General features: G+C 41.5%; 1 protein-coding gene across 1 annotated transcript; it reads right to left on the minus strand.

Moving 5' to 3' along the window:
• Window positions 1–2,511: 2,511 nt before the first annotated feature.
• On the minus strand, window positions 2,512–11,613 carry LOC138763360 (beta-1,3-galactosyl-O-glycosyl-glycoprotein beta-1,6-N-acetylglucosaminyltransferase 4-like). The gene is given in 3 exon segments (XM_069937358.1): window positions 2,512–2,741; window positions 2,743–4,056; window positions 11,234–11,613. Coding segments are annotated over 3 exon segments (1,707 nt in total). The 5' UTR covers window positions 11,581–11,613; the 3' UTR covers window positions 2,512–2,695.
• Window positions 11,614–17,658: the final 6,045 nt, after the last annotated feature.

Raw genomic sequence — 17,658 nt, forward strand, 5'->3', positions numbered from 1 at the left:
TTTACATCAATTATATCTCACCCAATAGAAGTTAAATAGATTGAAATCAGATTTATCAGACCAGTATTTTAGATATGGCCAGAAGAAAGGTACTTCATTACATTTTACTTGGTCCTGTCCTAAAGTGACACCCTTTTGAATAAATTTGACAGCTTTTTTAGGACAGGTTATAGGAATTAAATTCCCCAAAAAATCTAGCATTATTTTTATTAGGTAATATTGAAGGGATAAAACCAAAATTGAAATTATCCATCTATCAAAAAGAATTTGTAAAGACTGTGTTAGCAGTAGCAAGAAAATGTCTTGCAGTAATGTGGAAATCAGACACCCATCTAGGTATGGAGTGATGGAACGCAGAAATGCATAGCTGCTTTCCTCTTGAGGATTTCTTATAATCTGAGAAATAAATATAACCATATAAACCATATAAAAATTACAGTACGGAAACAGGCCATTTTGGCCCTTCTAGTCCGCACCGATTTAAGTGAACTCCACTAGAGATGTATTTTCGAAAATTTGGCACCTTATTTACAAATTGTGGGAATTAATTTATAGATGTCTCCCTAAACTTTGAAACCCTCATTAACCTCCTTGGAAGTATTAAAGGATACAAATGGCCAGAACCGTGTGGTGAGCGGTGTACTCTGGCAACTAGGTTTCTATTCTTGTTTTTCTTACTTTTCGTTATATCTTTTTTTCTTCTTTCTTTCTTTTCTTGGGGTTAAGGGGGAGAGGGTTGGGATTTTATACCATCATGTAAAATGGACTCAATATTAATATTTGATCCTTGTATTTTATATTTGGCTATAATTACATGTATTGAATTAAAGAAAGCAGGTGGCATGATGGTGCAACATTTGAAGCCTGCTGCCTCACATTTCCAAGGATCTGGGTTCTACCTTGATCTTGCAGGATGCCTGTGTGGAGTTTGCACATTTTCTCTGTGATTGAGTGAGTTTTGAGGAGTGCTGATATCCTCCCATATTGCAAGAAAAGTGCTGGTAGGTTAAATGGCCACAGTATGAGTTAATGGAAAAGAGAATCAGAGATAACATGTTGGAGGGGTACAAAGAAATGAGGAGATTGCTGACATGGACATCATAGGCCAAATGGCCTTTCTATAGACACATAGGAGACAGCAGATGCTGGAATCTGGAGCAAAACATATTATGCTAATGGAACTCAGCAGATCGAGCAGCATCAGTGGGAGATAAAGAATGGTCAACACTTCTTGATAAAGGGTTCGGGCCCAAAATGTCAACCCTTCTTTATTTCCTACTGATGCTGTTCAACCCACAGAATTCCTCCAACAGATTGCATTTAACCTTTCTGTGAAATCGAAGAATATTACCCAAGCCACGATTATTAAGACCATGACTGGACTGCATATGAAAGTGAAATTGTATTTTATTTGTCGTTGCATAAATGTCCTGAGAAGGCACCCTCTGCCTAAGCACAGCTAGAAGCATTGCAACGAAAATGATATCTTTCTATCCACACTCTCCAGAGGGTGCCTCATAATCCTGCTCCTTCATCTCTAATTTGGCATTAAAGTTTTATATTACCTGCAGTTCCAGGATACAAGTTTTATTGCATAGCAGTAGCTAAAACATACTGGCATATGCTGGCAATTCTGTACTGAACAGCCAATAGATTTTTGAAAGTTTGCAACTCTTGAGTGAAGATTGAAGTCATGAATTTACCAGGTGACAATTAAAGTCCAATAACAAGCCCATTCATTTGAAGAGACAGGAATAGTTGTGAGGGAGAAAGATATGCATAATATAAGTTTACATTTTTTTTGTGGAATGCATGTTTGCTTCATATTTTAATGTTTGAAAGCATTTTATGTATTTTAAATATTTGAATTTCTTGTATGTTTTTAAAACTAGTGAATTTTGCATCTTTTTGATTGCTTAAATGGAAGTCTTTGAAAGCTCTAGCAATAGTGAGCTTGGAGTTGACATCTGTCAACCTTTTCTTCAACTACTTTATCCATGGGGCTTGTTGTGACCACCCACATAAAGGCCATACATAGTGCAAGGCCCTGCCACACTGCAGGCCTTTACTATTTTGCACAGGGAGTGAATTTACCAGCAAGTCAACATCAGACCTCTACAAAAGGTAAGGGCATACCATTTCCTTATGGCAAGGGAAGACGGCAGGTTCTGGCTTATTATGATGTGACTTAGATCTATGGCAAGACTGAATAGTAGGATCATGTACAACATAGGGAATACTATGCATTACACAACCCTTACCATCCCTCCAGATCTTTTTTTTGGCTCTTTTAAATCTTCCTTTTAAACCTTCTCCTATCTTTCCCTATCTAAATTTATCACCTAATTCTCCATTCCCTTCTCCCACACATGCTTGACCAGCCTTAAGTGCATATTTCTTCTGAACACATGAAAAACAAAGAGTAAGAACACTCTTTGTCACCATAATCCTTAATGATTTTAACAGCGATGTATGTAACTCTATTGAATATGTGAGCCATGAGTCATGTCATGATTGCCTCACCTGCAGAATTACTTTTAATAAATAGTATCATTTGACCACATTTCTTTTATCTTACTCTCTTATTTCAACTCTGTGTTGCTAATGAATAACACTCTCCATACTAAATAAGATGTCTTTTGATTTTCATCTCAGCTTCAAGGCTTGATTGATGCTTCCGATACAAATTATTCCTTCAGCCCCAAAAGTTTCCACTAGGATTATAGACAGAGAACTTACGAAGTCAATTCTACCCAAAATCTCTGTCGTTCCATAATCTTTAGTTCCAAGCATTTTATTAACACAGGGTCTACTTTTGAATCAAATTTATTAGCAAACCAATGTCCCTTGTCAAGGAGCCACCTCAGCTCAGCAGAGCCATAGATGCAGATGCTGCGGCGGTGGATGCCTGTGCAAGGTGGGTAAAGGTATTGCTCAAGATAGCTCCACTTCACCAGCCTCGCTTTACTTTTCAAATCAGTCACTTCAGCTCCAGACCTGGGGATCTCACCTGGTACTCCGGGTACTCGCACCATACTTGCCCAGAAGTGCTCATCTGGGGAGTATGTATCTGCAGACCATGCAAGGAAATCTTTGGCTACTATACTGTTCTTGATGTACTGGGCAAAGTCATAACTTAAAACGAAGTAAGCACTGCCGGTAAATATTTCAATACCATGGGGGGCAGGATCCTTCTTCACGTCTGTTTTGACAAGTATCTCTCCGTATTCCTCTGAATTGTTTTGAAATTCATGGTGGAACATATATCGTTCCTGTTTGCCAGCACTGGGCTTCATGGATTCCAACATGTTAGCCCCATTCAACTTCTTCAGTTCAGATACCAGTTCCATGTTACATCGTAAAGGTAAATCTTGGCCACACAAGTTGATAATGTATTTCCACTTGACAGGAGATTTGAGAAGATCTGACATGCAATTGAGATCTGCTTGGAGTCTGGAGATATGAGTGTAATGAACCATTTCTAGTTTTGTTGCAATGAATACATTTGGAAAACACCTGGCTAAATTCTCTAAAGCATCTTTGAATAGTTTTGAAGATTTCTGGTCATAATGGATGCAGTATATATTTTGGGGCATATAAATCATTTTTAGTAACCTTTCCACCATAATGGCATCTTTATGAACTACCAGCGAATATGCCAAAGGATACTCCTGCTCCACTTCTGAGGTTAAATTGTTGTGATATCCTCTCTGGGAAAGATACTGAACACAGCTTGAGGTCATCAACTTAACATCTTCATCTTCCAAATCAATAATGTTACCTTTGCGTATTTCTAAAGTTTTACCCACCTCCACTGGGTTGTTGTTGTAGATGTCAGTGCAATTTATTTCAAACTTTGACTGTAAGTACTTGGTATTCTTTCTGTTCCGCACAAATGGAGAGGTACTCCAAAGTGGTTCTACTAACCAAGTTTTCAGTGAGCTTCTGCCTGTGTAATTATCATAGAGTTTTAAGAGGTAGAACAGTGCAGGAGTGAAAAGAAGCCAAAGTATCTTCTTCAGATGAACATTTCTATTGTAGAACTTGCAATACATTCTGGAAAAAAAGAATAAGAAGCCCCAGCTGTCAGTACAAACAAATATGGACATCATTTAGAACATAATAAAACCATAGGAAGTAGACCATGGTTCCCATAACCATTGACTCCTTCATCATCCAAAAATCTATCTCATCTTTCAATGTACTCAATGATTCACCCTGGGCTACTCTCTACATTAGAGAGTTCTGAAGATTCACAACTTCCTGAGAGAAGAAATTCTTCATCGTCTCCATTTTAAATGGACAACTCTTTACATTGGACCACCTCAGAAAGAAAGTCATCTCACACAAAACTATTCATAAAATATTTCCTTATAAGGTTGAAAACTACCATGGAATTGCACTGAAAATGAGACAAGAATGTTTCTCCCTCAAGTTTAAATACAGCTGACCATTTCCATTCATAATTTGGGGGCTATCACAGGCAAAGTCCATTTTTATTGTACCTTCCCAACTGCCCCAGGACGGTAGTTGATGAGTCACTGTCCTGAACTGCTGTAACCATCATAGAGAGGGTTCTTCAAGGTTTTTGAGACCTTGAGAGTTGCTGCCAAAGAAACCTGAAGGTTATGCAGCAACATTTCTTGGAGACGGTGCAAACTGGACACATCATATGTCAGTGACGGAGGAATTAAACGTTTAAAGCATTGCATAATGTGCATTTTGCCTTGCCTTTAATTGGTCTAAGCTTTCTAAGCTGTCCTTGTAGCTGAAGGCATCCAAGTAGATGTTGCCCACTCTACTGATGCTCCTGTCACTTTCATTTCCAATCCCACTCCCACGCTGACCTGTCTGGCTGTTGGCCTCCAGCAACCCTTGAGGAGCAGTGCCTCGCCTTCTTCCTGGGTATCTTACAGCCTTCAGAACACAGTAATGGATTCAACAACGAGCTCTTGCTGCTTATGGCTACTTCTGATCCAACATTATGGATCCATAATGTACCAACTCATTACTTTAGTCTTCACATCTGCTGTCTGATCTACCGAGGATGTCAGACATTTTTAAACGAATAGATTTGCGGCCTCTAGAGATACTACCTGACCTGCTGTGTAATTCCAGCATTTTCTGTTTGTATTTCAGATTTTCAGTGTTCTTCTGTTTTAGTTAAGAATAAGCAAAATAACAGGTATAGGAAGGCCTAAAATAAATTAATAAGGGAAACAGAATTTGTTAAATGATGAGAGGTTGAATGATGTGTTGTCGTTATAACTTTGGGGAGTTGGTGATAAATAAAGGGATCCTGAGCAAACATATTTACCTCATCTTGAGGAACTTCCATCAGAATTGTTGAGCTGGTGATAGAGGCATTATAGTTCATGATTTCACCCAAGGTGCATTCACATTATTTAGGTTGGGTGGCAGCACACATTTGGGTAGTGTTCAAGGACAGAAGAAGTGTGAAGAAGGCAACCAAAAGGTCCCAGGATGCAATGATATTGATTGGCTTAGTCCTGCTCTTTCTTCCACACACTTGTGGCTCTTAGGTTTATGGTTAATTATAAACTTGGGAAGTTGATTGTGGGCATAACTAATAATAATGCCTTGCGTTGATGTATTCATTGTTTGGAATGTGGGATTTAATGCCAAGACTAGCAATTAATTGTCCATCAATTGATTTTCAGAAGGTGTCACTAAGTTGCTTTCTTCAGTTGCTGCAGCCCCTCTGAAGAAGGCCAACCCACAGTGCAATTGGGTGGGGAACTCCAACAGTTAGACCCAGCAGCAATGAAGTGCCTGTGGATTACTTGCAGGTCAAGGTGGTTTGTGACTTGGAAGAGTACCAGCCATGACACTATTTCCATGCACTTGCTGTTCTTGACCTTCTTGCAGTAAATATGGGAGATTTGGGAAGCATCATCAAAGTGACCTGGGAGAGCATTTTGCAGATGTTTAGTCATCACATTAACGGTAGAGGGAATGAATGTTAAATCTGGTCTTAGAATGTCAGTTAAATTGAGCTGGTTTATATTGGATGGTGTCAAGATCCTTGAGCGCTGTTTGAGCTGCATTCAACCAGGCACTTAACTCTCTCCACTGCATGCTTGTTTCTTTATGTTACAGCTATCATATTTTATATTGTATATATATTTTTGAATGAGATAGATTGTGGAAATAGTGTAGGTCACAAACAAACACAAACACTTCACAAAACAGACCTCATTTAAAATGCCAGAGCTCTGCCCAAGCCAGACAGTCCAGGCTCCGTTCTTTTGCATAAACTTTGAAGAATGCCTATGGAGACTTCACAAGTAGGTGTTAATTGGACGTGCTGTGAAGTAATGGATTAAGGGTTTGGAAAGCAACAGATGAATGGACTCGGAAGATTGGGTCCGGTTCCACAATCTGTCTGAATGCAGTTTGCTGTTCTAAGAAGGTCATGTGGTTTTGGCAAGCAGAGAAAGAGAGAGAGAGAGAGAGAGAGAGAGAGAGAGAGAGAGAGAGAGAGAGAGCAAACAGGCTTTCTCTAAGAGAGAAGGAGAAAAAAAATGGTTTCTGCAGCATGGCAAGCTGGCAGCTTGTTTAAACCCTTACAAGAGGAAATGGCTGGCTAGAGTGTTTCACCTGAAATAAGGGAAATAAAACAGAACTCTGTGGTGACCTGCAAAAGAGGTTATCATTTGGAAAACCCTGATGGGGCAAGTTTCTTCAGCAAGACACTGAAGTAACTAATGGAAGTTAATCAGCTTGTGTGCGTCCAACAAGAAATGAAACTCTCTCTGAAACCAACAAGAACCTTCCTAAGTGGTAACCAATTAACCGTTTCCACCAGAGCCTGGTGAAAATTTATAAATGTTAAATTCTGTGCACAGTATAAGAATTGTCTGATACCAGTGAACTTAGAGGAGTGAGAAGTGAGATTGGACTGTGAATCAAATAACTTTTCTGAATTTATACACATTAAATGCATGTGCGCTTAGAATTAGAAGGGGGTTAAGTTAATAGTAATAAGTTAAATTTTGATCCTGTTTTTATGTTTAAAGAAAATTAAAAACTACTTTTGTTTAAGTAACTATTTGTCTTGGTGAATTTCTATTGCTGCTGGATTTTGGGGTCCTCTGGGCCTGTAACAGCTGTTTAGCATGCAGGTAGTGGTGTACCACAGCTTCACCATGTTTTAACTCATGGTGCTACTCTTCTGTACTTTTCATTGGAGCAGGGTTGACTATAACAGTTGAGTGAATGTTGTGCCTGGCCCTGGGTTTACAGATTGTCATGGTGTGTATTTCTACCATTGCTAATGCTTCATGGATGCCCACTTTTGAGTTGTTGGGTCTATTAAAGTCTATCCCATTCAGTATGTTTGTTGTTTCTCAGGAAATGATGGAGGGTGTAAAGTTGGGATGCTATCTCCACAATGTCAGTGCAGCGATCTCTTTAATAGTGTTGTTATAAATCATAGAACAATAGAAATATAGAATTGTACAGAACAGAATGGATTCTTTTGACTCATCCTGTTCATCCTGACTGTAATACCTGTCTACTGCAAATCCCAGTTGCCTGCATTAGGCCCCTATCTCTTATCGAACTTCATAAAACATGGAACAGTACAGTACAGAAACAGGCCTCTTGGCCTGTGTCTTTGATCGAAGTTAATGCACAAGTTAAACTAAAACTCCTTGGCTTGCACATGATACAGTTTCTTCTGTTACCTATATATTCATACATCACCCCAGATGCCTCTTAAACACTACTATTTGTTTTGTCGCAGACCAGCAGTAATATAAATTCACCAAGATAATGTTATTTTCTTTTAAAACAGTGTATTTATTAATAATTACTGTACCAATAATATAACATCTTGCTTAAATTTAAATTTAACCCCAACTCTGCATGAATATACGTGTGTGTGTGTGTGTGTGTGGATTACCCAAACCATTAGAGCTTAGGCACAATTCTGGAAAGTCAATTCAAAGTTCAATCTTAGAAATCCTGTATTGAAACTCACACTTTTAAACTGATGTGCATATGTTGTCATGAAGGAGGTGAGAAAGAGAGAGACTGTGATCAGACTGACAAAAACTCACAAATCCTTGTTGAGTTGCTTCCAGAGAAATCTTTTCATACAATTGATTGTCACAATTTCTCCCTTTCTTGTGTAGAGGAAACAAAATGTGTGACTTACAATGCTTACAAAACCCAGGCATGGGTCAAATGAAATGACCATCAGAATGGTCACAATCCAAATGTAAGAATCCCCCTGCTCCTTTACCCAGATATGGGTTCATTAAAATGACCATTACAATGCTCACAGTGGATTTCAATATTTTTCCTGACAAAACCACCAAAATTGTCCATTTCACACAGTCACCCAACCTTTGCTAATCAATATTGAAAAACTGTTTCTTTTAAGTGTCCTAAACACATAAGTCATAATCATATAACTCTCTGAAAGTGTCACGTCTGTTTTTCCTTGGATAAACACCATTAGGCCTTTACATACCGCAGTGCAAAATTAAGATTTCTTGGAAATTTTCCCAGGAACTGTCCAATGAACCTGCAGTATGAAAAGGTTGGCCCGGGAATTTTAGGTAGGGACCTGGGTAACTTTCCAGGTTGGAAAAAGGCAAATAGCCAAGCAGGGGAAGCCTCATGATGTCAGCACTTACGTGCTGTGTCACGTAGTCAATTAAAATTAAAATTAAAAGATTCCTACCTCCTAACAACAGCGGGCCACTTTGGCACATTGGGACAGCAGCACAATATGGGATGAATGGCCGTTCTCGTTAACCATAATACCTCACATGGTTGGATCCGATCTGTATTTCTCAGAGCAGATCCAGCTACATGAGGGATTATAGGAAATGAAGATGGCCATTCATCCAGCATTGTGCTGACATCATGACGTGCTGAAGTGGCCCAGAAGCATAGGGGGAAGGGTGGGACAGTCAGGGGCGGAGGAGGGAGTGGATGGCCAGGGTGGGAGGGGTGAGGAAGGGGAGGGAGCGAGTGACCGACTGACAGATGAGGGGGTGAACTTACTCATGTGAGTTTGCAATGTGCCATTGATTTGGTGTTGGCCCCCCATCCCTAACTTTCCAGGGAGGGCAAGTGTCTGGGAATGTGGATCATGGTGTGAAAGGCCCAGAGGTCCTGCACTCTCGGGAATTTCACCAGGTCCAAGTAGGGTCACCACTCGGCCGGTGGTTTGAAAAGGCCTAATGTTTCTTGGGTTCTTAGGTGCGAGCATCTCTTGTTTATAATTTGGACTTAGTGGTGCCAGGCTGTCTGTGACATGTGAAATCTGTGAATGTTTGCCCCCCTGCACCAATCCCAAAAGTAACACTCACAAAAAACAGGCACTTGTAACATATTGCATTTACTTCCCTGTCCAAATATCTTTTCAAGATTGTATCCACCTCCTCTGACAGTTCATTCCAGATCATCACCATCCACTGTGTGAAAAACCTATCCATTAGGTCTCCTTTAAATTTCTCTCCCATCACCTTAAGCCTGTATCCTCAAGTTTTAGCCTCCCCTATCTATGCCCCTCATAATTTCATAAACCTCGATCAGGTCACCCCTCAAAATTACATGACTATGGAAGACTAACCTATCCTAGCCAATCTCTCCTTATAACGACAATCCCCCATTCCAGGCAATGTGCTCTCATGCATCCTTCTGCTGCCACCACATCCTTCCTATGGTACAGCAACCAGAACTGCATTCTGTCCATTTCTACTACATCCTTCCTGTCATAAAGCAACTGGAATCATGAACTGTAAGAGAGGACTATGTTTGTCTCTACAACTAATTTCATGTCTCAGACATAATTGAAGATGAGATTGCAAAATCACAACCATCTTTTCACTTAATGACCAACTCAAGTTTTAACTTATGTTTGGCCAATAAATATTTTCCCTCCAATTTAGATGTAACTTAGTCTGTCAGTGAGGACCCTGGGCTGACGTTAAGGAATGCCTTTCAGTTGTGAGTGGATCCCAACAAAAGGGCAACTGGAACAATTTCCTCAAGTTTTGGGATCAAGAACCGACACATTGGTTATGAATCTTTAGCCTTGCTCTATAAAGACCTGCTGAGTTTCTCCAGCTTGGTGTTTTTACTTCAATCACGGTGTTTTACTGCTGGAACTACTTCCTGTCACCACACACATTTTAGAGAGGGTTCTCAGGAGATTTACCAGCATGCTGCCTGGATTGGAGAACATATCTTATGAAGCAAGTTTGACAAAGCTGGATTTTCTCTTTTAATGGAGAAAAGATGAGAGGTGACAATACAGGTATTTGGAGGCAATGAGATCTGCTACTGGTATGTAAATAGAAAATATTGACCTGTGTCACTTAAAGTTTTGATTGCATATCCCAGTTTGTGAGCTGACTTTTCTCTTTTGAGCAATGGCAGCTGAGGTACAACTCAGAGGAGGTATACAAAATTATGTGAGGCTGGACAGACAGCACCCTTTTCCTGGGGCGACAATAGCAAACACCAGATACAAGGTGAGTGGAGAAAAATTTAGGGGAGATGTCAGAGGTAAGGTTTTTTTTAAATGTAGAGAGTGGTGGGTGCCTGGAATTAATTGATGGGGTGGTGGGGGCATTTAAAATAACCTGAAATAGGTACATAAACACAAAAAAAAAATAGAAATTTCTGAGTGTGGTGAAAGGAAGGATCAGATTGTTGGGGAGTAGGTTTATACAAGTTGGCACAACATTGTGGGCCGAATAATCGTTCCACGTTCACCCATCCCCCCTGGGACCACTCCTATTTTTTTCCATCAAGTGTGTCTGCTGACTCGTTCCTTGCTTCCTGACACACACAGATCCGAAACAATAATGGGGATGGATGCACACATGCTTCCGGCAACAGCCACCAGACTGGAAAGTATTAGCAGTCAATTCAATAAAGGACCTCATAGCTATCAATGCAGAAGCTGGGAGCGTGAAATCAGAAGAGCCCGGGTGAAACGCGAAAGCCTGCAGACGCGATGACTGAGCGCTCGCTGGGGGAAGCAGCAATCGGGCAGCGGCTGGGAGCCGGAAAAGAAAGTTACATTTAAAGTTTCGCAACCTTTCGTGATAGAAGCTCCGGGCCTGAAATATGAACGATTTCCCTTCTCACAAGTGTTACCCGAGCGGGGGAGTGCCCTCAGCGGGTTACGGTCAGCGTGGAGGAAGATGGTTCACTTCTGCGAGCGATTCACACGGAGTCTACCCACCTCGCCGACCGAGCGAGATTCCGGGGAGTTTCACCGCGGACAACCTGCATCGTAATTGGTCCATCAAAGAGCGGGTTACCCGCATCCAAGCTCCAAGGGTGGCCGAGCCGCTGACTGGAGGAAGCGGCGCGGCTCAGCGCCATAAAAAGTTGGCTGAGGGGTGACAGGCTCCGCTCCGCGCTTCGGGACGGCGGCGAGTGGAGCTGGGGCGGGGAGGGGGGAAAGACCTCCCCTCGCAGCTTGTCACACACTTCATGGACTGCCGCCCGTGCCTTAATAACGCCACCACATTGCACAGCCGTGAACTTCAGCGGCGGACGTAGACGCGACCGGAGCCAAGTGAACATGTCCCATCACACCAACGCCGTCTGAACCGAGCGCGGTGTTCGACATGGTTTAACCTCCGAGGCTCGGTCATACCATACGCCATACAAATCAATGCAGTGGCCAGTAGGCTGAACTTACCAGTAAAAAAACCCCCACCCCCGCCCTTCCTTGAATGGATTAATTTCCGTTTATATCATGTATAAGCAAGAAATTGAATTGCAGCAACGCTCTCTTCCAGAAGTGGTCTCCACTTGTAAACAGTTTGCAGTTGAAACTAAATGCCTGACCTATGATCAGACACTCACCTTCTGATTCTCTAGTCATTTGTAAGGGAGCAGTAAAACATGGACTTGCTAAAGTAACGTTTCTGTTTACCGACATATTTTATAGATGCCATTCATGTTGTAACCTGTCTTGAACCAGCACACGCGTGTGTTAATGCTGCAACCGTGTCTGCCTGTCCCGCATCGGACTTGTCAGTCACCAACGAGCCTGCAGCAGACGTGGACTTTTACCCCCTCCATAAATCTTCGTCTGCGAAGCCAAGCCAAAGAAGAAAAGTCCTCAAAGTAAATACATTCACAATATGTACAGTCAGGTGATAATAAATGAGAACTTGATATAGGGAAGCATTACTTCAAAATGTTTAAGTAGTGGACTATCAGTGACCACCGGGACTCGGCTGAGGGAACGATAGGCTTTAATGTACATGGTCTGGATCCAGGTAGAGGAATGGAGGGAAGGGTAAGGTGACTTGGCCTTTATAGATCAGTGGGGGGAGTCATCAGTGGGCAGGCCAGCTCCGTACAATAACTAGATACAATGGAGGAAACATATTACCACAGTTTGGAGCCTAATTTAGAAAACAAAATTTCTAATGTTCCAGATATGAAAAAACATAGGCAAAAGTACTGAAATATCATCCAAAATACTCACATGAACCCTCAATTAAAACATTTTTTTGCTCTTGTTCCCCCTCCCTTCAGGCCCCTAGGATTAAGTTTACTCAGCCTAATGGTTAATCTGCCTCTAAATGTTTGAAGCATGATTGTTTTGTAGGGGAGTCGAGGACAAGAGGGCACAACTTCACAATTGAAGAGCGCCCATTCAAAACAGAGGTGCAGAGGAATTTCATAAGCCAGAGAGTGATGAACAACTGGAATTTGCTGCCACAGGTAGAGATGGATAGGTATCAGAATAGTCAGGGTATCAAAGGTTATGGGGAAAAGGCAGGGAAGTGGGGCTGAGTGGAAGAATAGTAGGGAAATACATGAGCGGTCTCAATGGCCTGAATGGCCTACTTTTGCTCCTATATCTTAAGGTCAAAGAAGATTAGAATGTTGTTGGAAGCAAGGAGAAAAGTCAATCCTGAAAGATGGCAAAGAAATTGAATTTAGTTCTGGGAAAATGTGAGCTCATAATTATTGAAAGGCACAAAGAAGGGTGAGACAGGAGGAAACACTGAAGAACAGTGCATTAGACGGTACATTTTTGAAGGGTGGGAGGAAACCGGAGCCCGTGGAGAATGTTCAAACTCTTACAGACAGCATAGGACTCGAACCCACATCAGATCCAAATTGCTGGCACTGTAAAGGCATTGCGCTAACCACTACACCAACCATGCTGCCCCAGTAAGCCATTCTGGTAAACCTTTATTCCACTTTCTGGTAAACCATTATTCCACATTGTCACATTGAGATGCTTTCTTTGCAAGTAAGAGGAGATCTCGAACCATATTCTGGCTGCTGTCTCACCAGGATCCTATATCAAGTTCTAATTTATTATCATCTGACTGTACATATACAACAAGATGAAACATTGTTTCTTTGGACCATGGAGCATACAAATGCATACACAATACATAGGACATAATATTCACATATATACGTAAAGATATAATTTAAAATAATATAATGCAGAAAGATGTCTTTAGCCTAAGGTCAAATGCTCGAGAGGCCAATATGCCATTTCAAGCCTCTTATAAAACCTGCACACTTCAGTGAAATCACATCTAGTTCTTCTAAACTGAATAACAGTCTGGACCTGCCCTGCTAGTTCTACTCTCAAACAACAAGCCCACCATCTCAAGAATCCATCTGCTGACTATTTGCTACATTTTGTTTTTCACAAGTATATCATTCTTGGGTAAGGAGAATAGAATTCAACACAATATTCCAGATGTTATTAGATTACCTAATAGGCTTGTTATGAGCCCAGAGGACCCCAAAACCCAGCAGCAATAGATATTCACCAAGACAAATGGTTACTTAAATAAAAGTTGCTTTTAATTATCTTTAAACATGAAAATAGAATCACACTTTAACTTAACTCTATTTACTTACTTAACCTAACTTAACCCCCTTCTAATTCTAAGCGCATGTGTATGTAAGTTCAGAAAAGTTCTTTGGTTCACAGTCCAATCTCACTTCTCATTCCTTCAAATTCACTGGTTGCAGGCAATTCTTATACTGTGCACAGAATTTAACATGTATAAAGTTCACCAGGCTTTGGTGCTTGAAAGGTAAATGGTTATGGCTCAGGAAGGTTCTTGTTGGTTTTCAGAAAGAGATTTGTTGTTCCAGAACATCCACAACTGATGTACTTAACATCAACCACTTCAGTGTCTTGCTGACAAAACTTGCTCCTTCAGGGTTTTCCAGATGATAACCTCTTTCTTTCATGTCATCGCAGAGTTTCGTTTTGTTTCCCTTATTCCAAATGAAACATAGGAACAGGAGTAGGCCAAAAATGGCCCATCGAGCCTGCTCCGCCATTCAATACGCTCATGGCTGACAGCCAACATTAGACAGCCAATCCTCTCCTCTTGGATGAACCACAAGGGCTTTGACTAGGCCATCTTCCAAACTGGGGCTTCTTTCCAGCTTGTCCTGTTCCAGTTCCAGCTGCTCTTGTTGGCTGTCACTCTCTCTCCCTCTCAGAGAGAAATCATGTTTGACTCTCTCTGCTTTGAAAACCACATGATCCTCTTAGAACTGCAAGCTCTCCTGCAGACAATATGCTCCAACAATCTCTTTCATCTGTTGCCATTAGTGAAGTCTCTTGAGCACTCTTCAAAGCTCTTGCAAAAGGTGTGAGAAGCCACTATGTCTAGCATTAGCAGAGCTCCAGTATTTCAAATAAGATCTGTTTTGAAGTGTTTGTATGTGACCTACTTTAACAAACCTTTCCCAATTTATCTTCCAAAAACATATCTATATACTGTGTCACAGGCTGAATAGGCTTAAGCCTAGGCGCCTGGAAGGGAGGGGGCCCAAGAGCAAAAAAAAAGATTTAATTGAGTGGGCACGTGAGTATTTTGGATGATATTTCAGTACTTTTGCACATTTTTTAGTATCTGTAATATTACAAATACTATTTTATTTTCTAAATTAGGCTCCAAACATCTAAACATTTAGAAGTAATGCTTTTAGAACTTGGTATTGCAGCCGCGGGATTGCGTCTACCCCAACAATGTTCTTATTTTTCGTAATGCTTGTTGGTTTGCTAATATGAGATCCCATCTGCACGTGCAGCCAATTCATCTGTTTAAATTGTAGCAACAGGCACCATTTTGAGTGCCGACAAAAGTTCAAAAAAAGTTGGTAAATCATGTTTAAGATGAGAGTTAACCCCAGGGAGGCTCTCCCTCGAAGGAGGTAAGCAAAAAAGTGATCCAGGCCAGCCGGTGGAGGTTTCCCAGGCTCTGAGGTAGGGAGGAGTGCAGCAAAAAGCCTCGAGCTCACAGAGTCCCTACAGCTCGATCAAAGCGATGGGGACCAGTCAAACCACTGATAAGGGCAAGCCGATCTACCTCCATTGGGGGTGGGATCAGGTGACACCAGCCTACCCTCTTGCAAGGAGGAGCCCAAGTCTGGCTGCAATGACCTAGCTTAGCTGAAGTTGGGGTCCAATAGGTCTGGCAGTGATACAGAAATGCTACCACAGGAGGCGAGCGCAATGAGGGCAGACCTCCTCAGTTGTAGTGGCAGTAATGAGGAGGTGCCTTCATTTCGTAGGATATCAGACATAGTTAATCCACCCGCTCGACGGGTGAGGATGACCACTAGCCGCACAAAAAGCCTGAGAAAAGGCAATGCCAGTGTCTCTGATCCATGGGCACCCATTCGATCAGGGTCCTTCACAAAAGCCTGCTGGAGTGCAGAGCCTACGACCAATGAGGAGATCTTGCTAAGACAGGACAAATTGGAAGGCATGATATCAGCAATCGTGAGTAAACCACGTGCCTTCTGAGCAGGGGGAGGAATCTTATTTCCAATATGAATGGGACGAGGGAGAACCCAAGCAGCCAGACATGTAAATCAAGTCCCCTAACCCACAATACACTACTCCCATTGGTCGGGATGAGAGCAAAGTTCCATCAATCACAGCAAAATTTGCAGTACTGAGGAGCATTAAGAAACCCTTCAATGAAGAACTTTTGGGGTCAATATCATATCTGGTATCTAATGTCTTTGAAGAGATGGTGCTAGAGGACTCAATTAAAAAATACCCCAGTCCAGCCAATTGCCATTGTAGCGAGTTGAATGACTCAAAGACTTGTTGATTCAAACCAAGGCTTTTATTACCAAAAGACTAGAGCGTAGTACATTCGAGGTCGACCACTCCAGACTGACCTGAATCTGGTTCAGTGCAGCCCTTTATGACCTGGCTAGTAGGTGTGGCTACAGCTCTCAGCCAATCATTAGCACTATATGCAAATATATACAAATATATACAGTGGTGATAGGATCCCATACTATCACAGCCATCTGCTGGATGTACCAAAAGTATACCCTGCGATTTGGGACAATTTGAACAGGTGCTCTGTGCATAGTTGTTAGGTCTGCATTGTTCATGAATGAGTGAGACAAACACCAGACTGAGTCGAAATCAGGGTTCTTTGTTCTTTATTACCGGATTGTAACACTTGCGACCAACAAAGTTAGTCGGAGAATGCATTCTGCCGTTATCAGCAAAATGGTGATTTTTTATACCCTTGGATACATGTTTAGAACATCATCATATCATTACTTGTCCAATGACTAAAACTGTTGCTATCCTTTCCCTGCTAGCTTCCTGCCTCTCAATCCATCAATGTCTCTCTTATCTTGTAAGTACAAGGATGCATTCTGTTACTCCTTAGTACTGGGTGACTCCTTCTCCGGTCCCATCTCATGATGTTTTACCTAACAGGAGTACAAGGACACCTCCCCTTCTTGTTACTGCCCTGTACAGGGTAACTCCCTACACATTCCCATCTCATGATGTTTTACCTTACATAGTACAGGATTACTCAAGGTGGTGTGCGAGTTGAAAAAATGTAAATGAACCACTGACCTATTAGATTGTGTCCATTAATATTTTAATGATCCTTTGTCCAGCTTTTTTCAAACATTGCACATATTTAGATAAAGAACTTTCATTTTTTGCCTTTTTTTCATTTATATTCCCACGTTTGTGAGCTCTATTCCTTCTGGACAAACTCTGGGTATCATTGTTCATTATGCAACCCTGGTCTATTGCTCTGTTCTTTATCATAACATAAGCATGTATTAATCAGAAGCAGAGCTAGGTACCTGCTCCTCCTTTGCTTCACCAAGACCTCTTACTTTCCAAAGCATACACACTGCAGGACACTAAATTCAGAGAGCAGGAATCACTGCTCAATCACGCTGAGGAAATGGAAATAATTCGAAAGAGGGCCCTGGAGTATCCAAAAGCAGGCCTGTTATTTAGGAAGACCAGGAGGAATATTCTTGCTGCTCTTGATCCCACTACAAAGAGATAAACTCTTGATGTGGAGGATATTCACCAGCCAGATTCAAATTGTTGATTGCTAACCTAAGCCTTTAAGCACAGCAGAAAAAAACTGCAATGTCGAAAATGATAATTGATAAACTCAGCATTTTCAGCACACGATGAATAACAGCATTTACCCACACAATGGGCATACTGAGGACATGTACAACATCACATACAGATATTGTCATTACAAGAGAACTAGTAAAGGTTGTCATAGCTGAAGGGTGGTAGTGGGGACAAGCTCCCACTCCTACACAAATGCTCTTTGTGGCATGAGTCTCAAACAGCCTCTGACA

Source organism: Narcine bancroftii, chromosome 1 (assembly GCF_036971445.1).
Source record: "Narcine bancroftii isolate sNarBan1 chromosome 1, sNarBan1.hap1, whole genome shotgun sequence".
NCBI lineage: Eukaryota > Metazoa > Chordata > Chondrichthyes > Torpediniformes > Narcinidae > Narcine > Narcine bancroftii.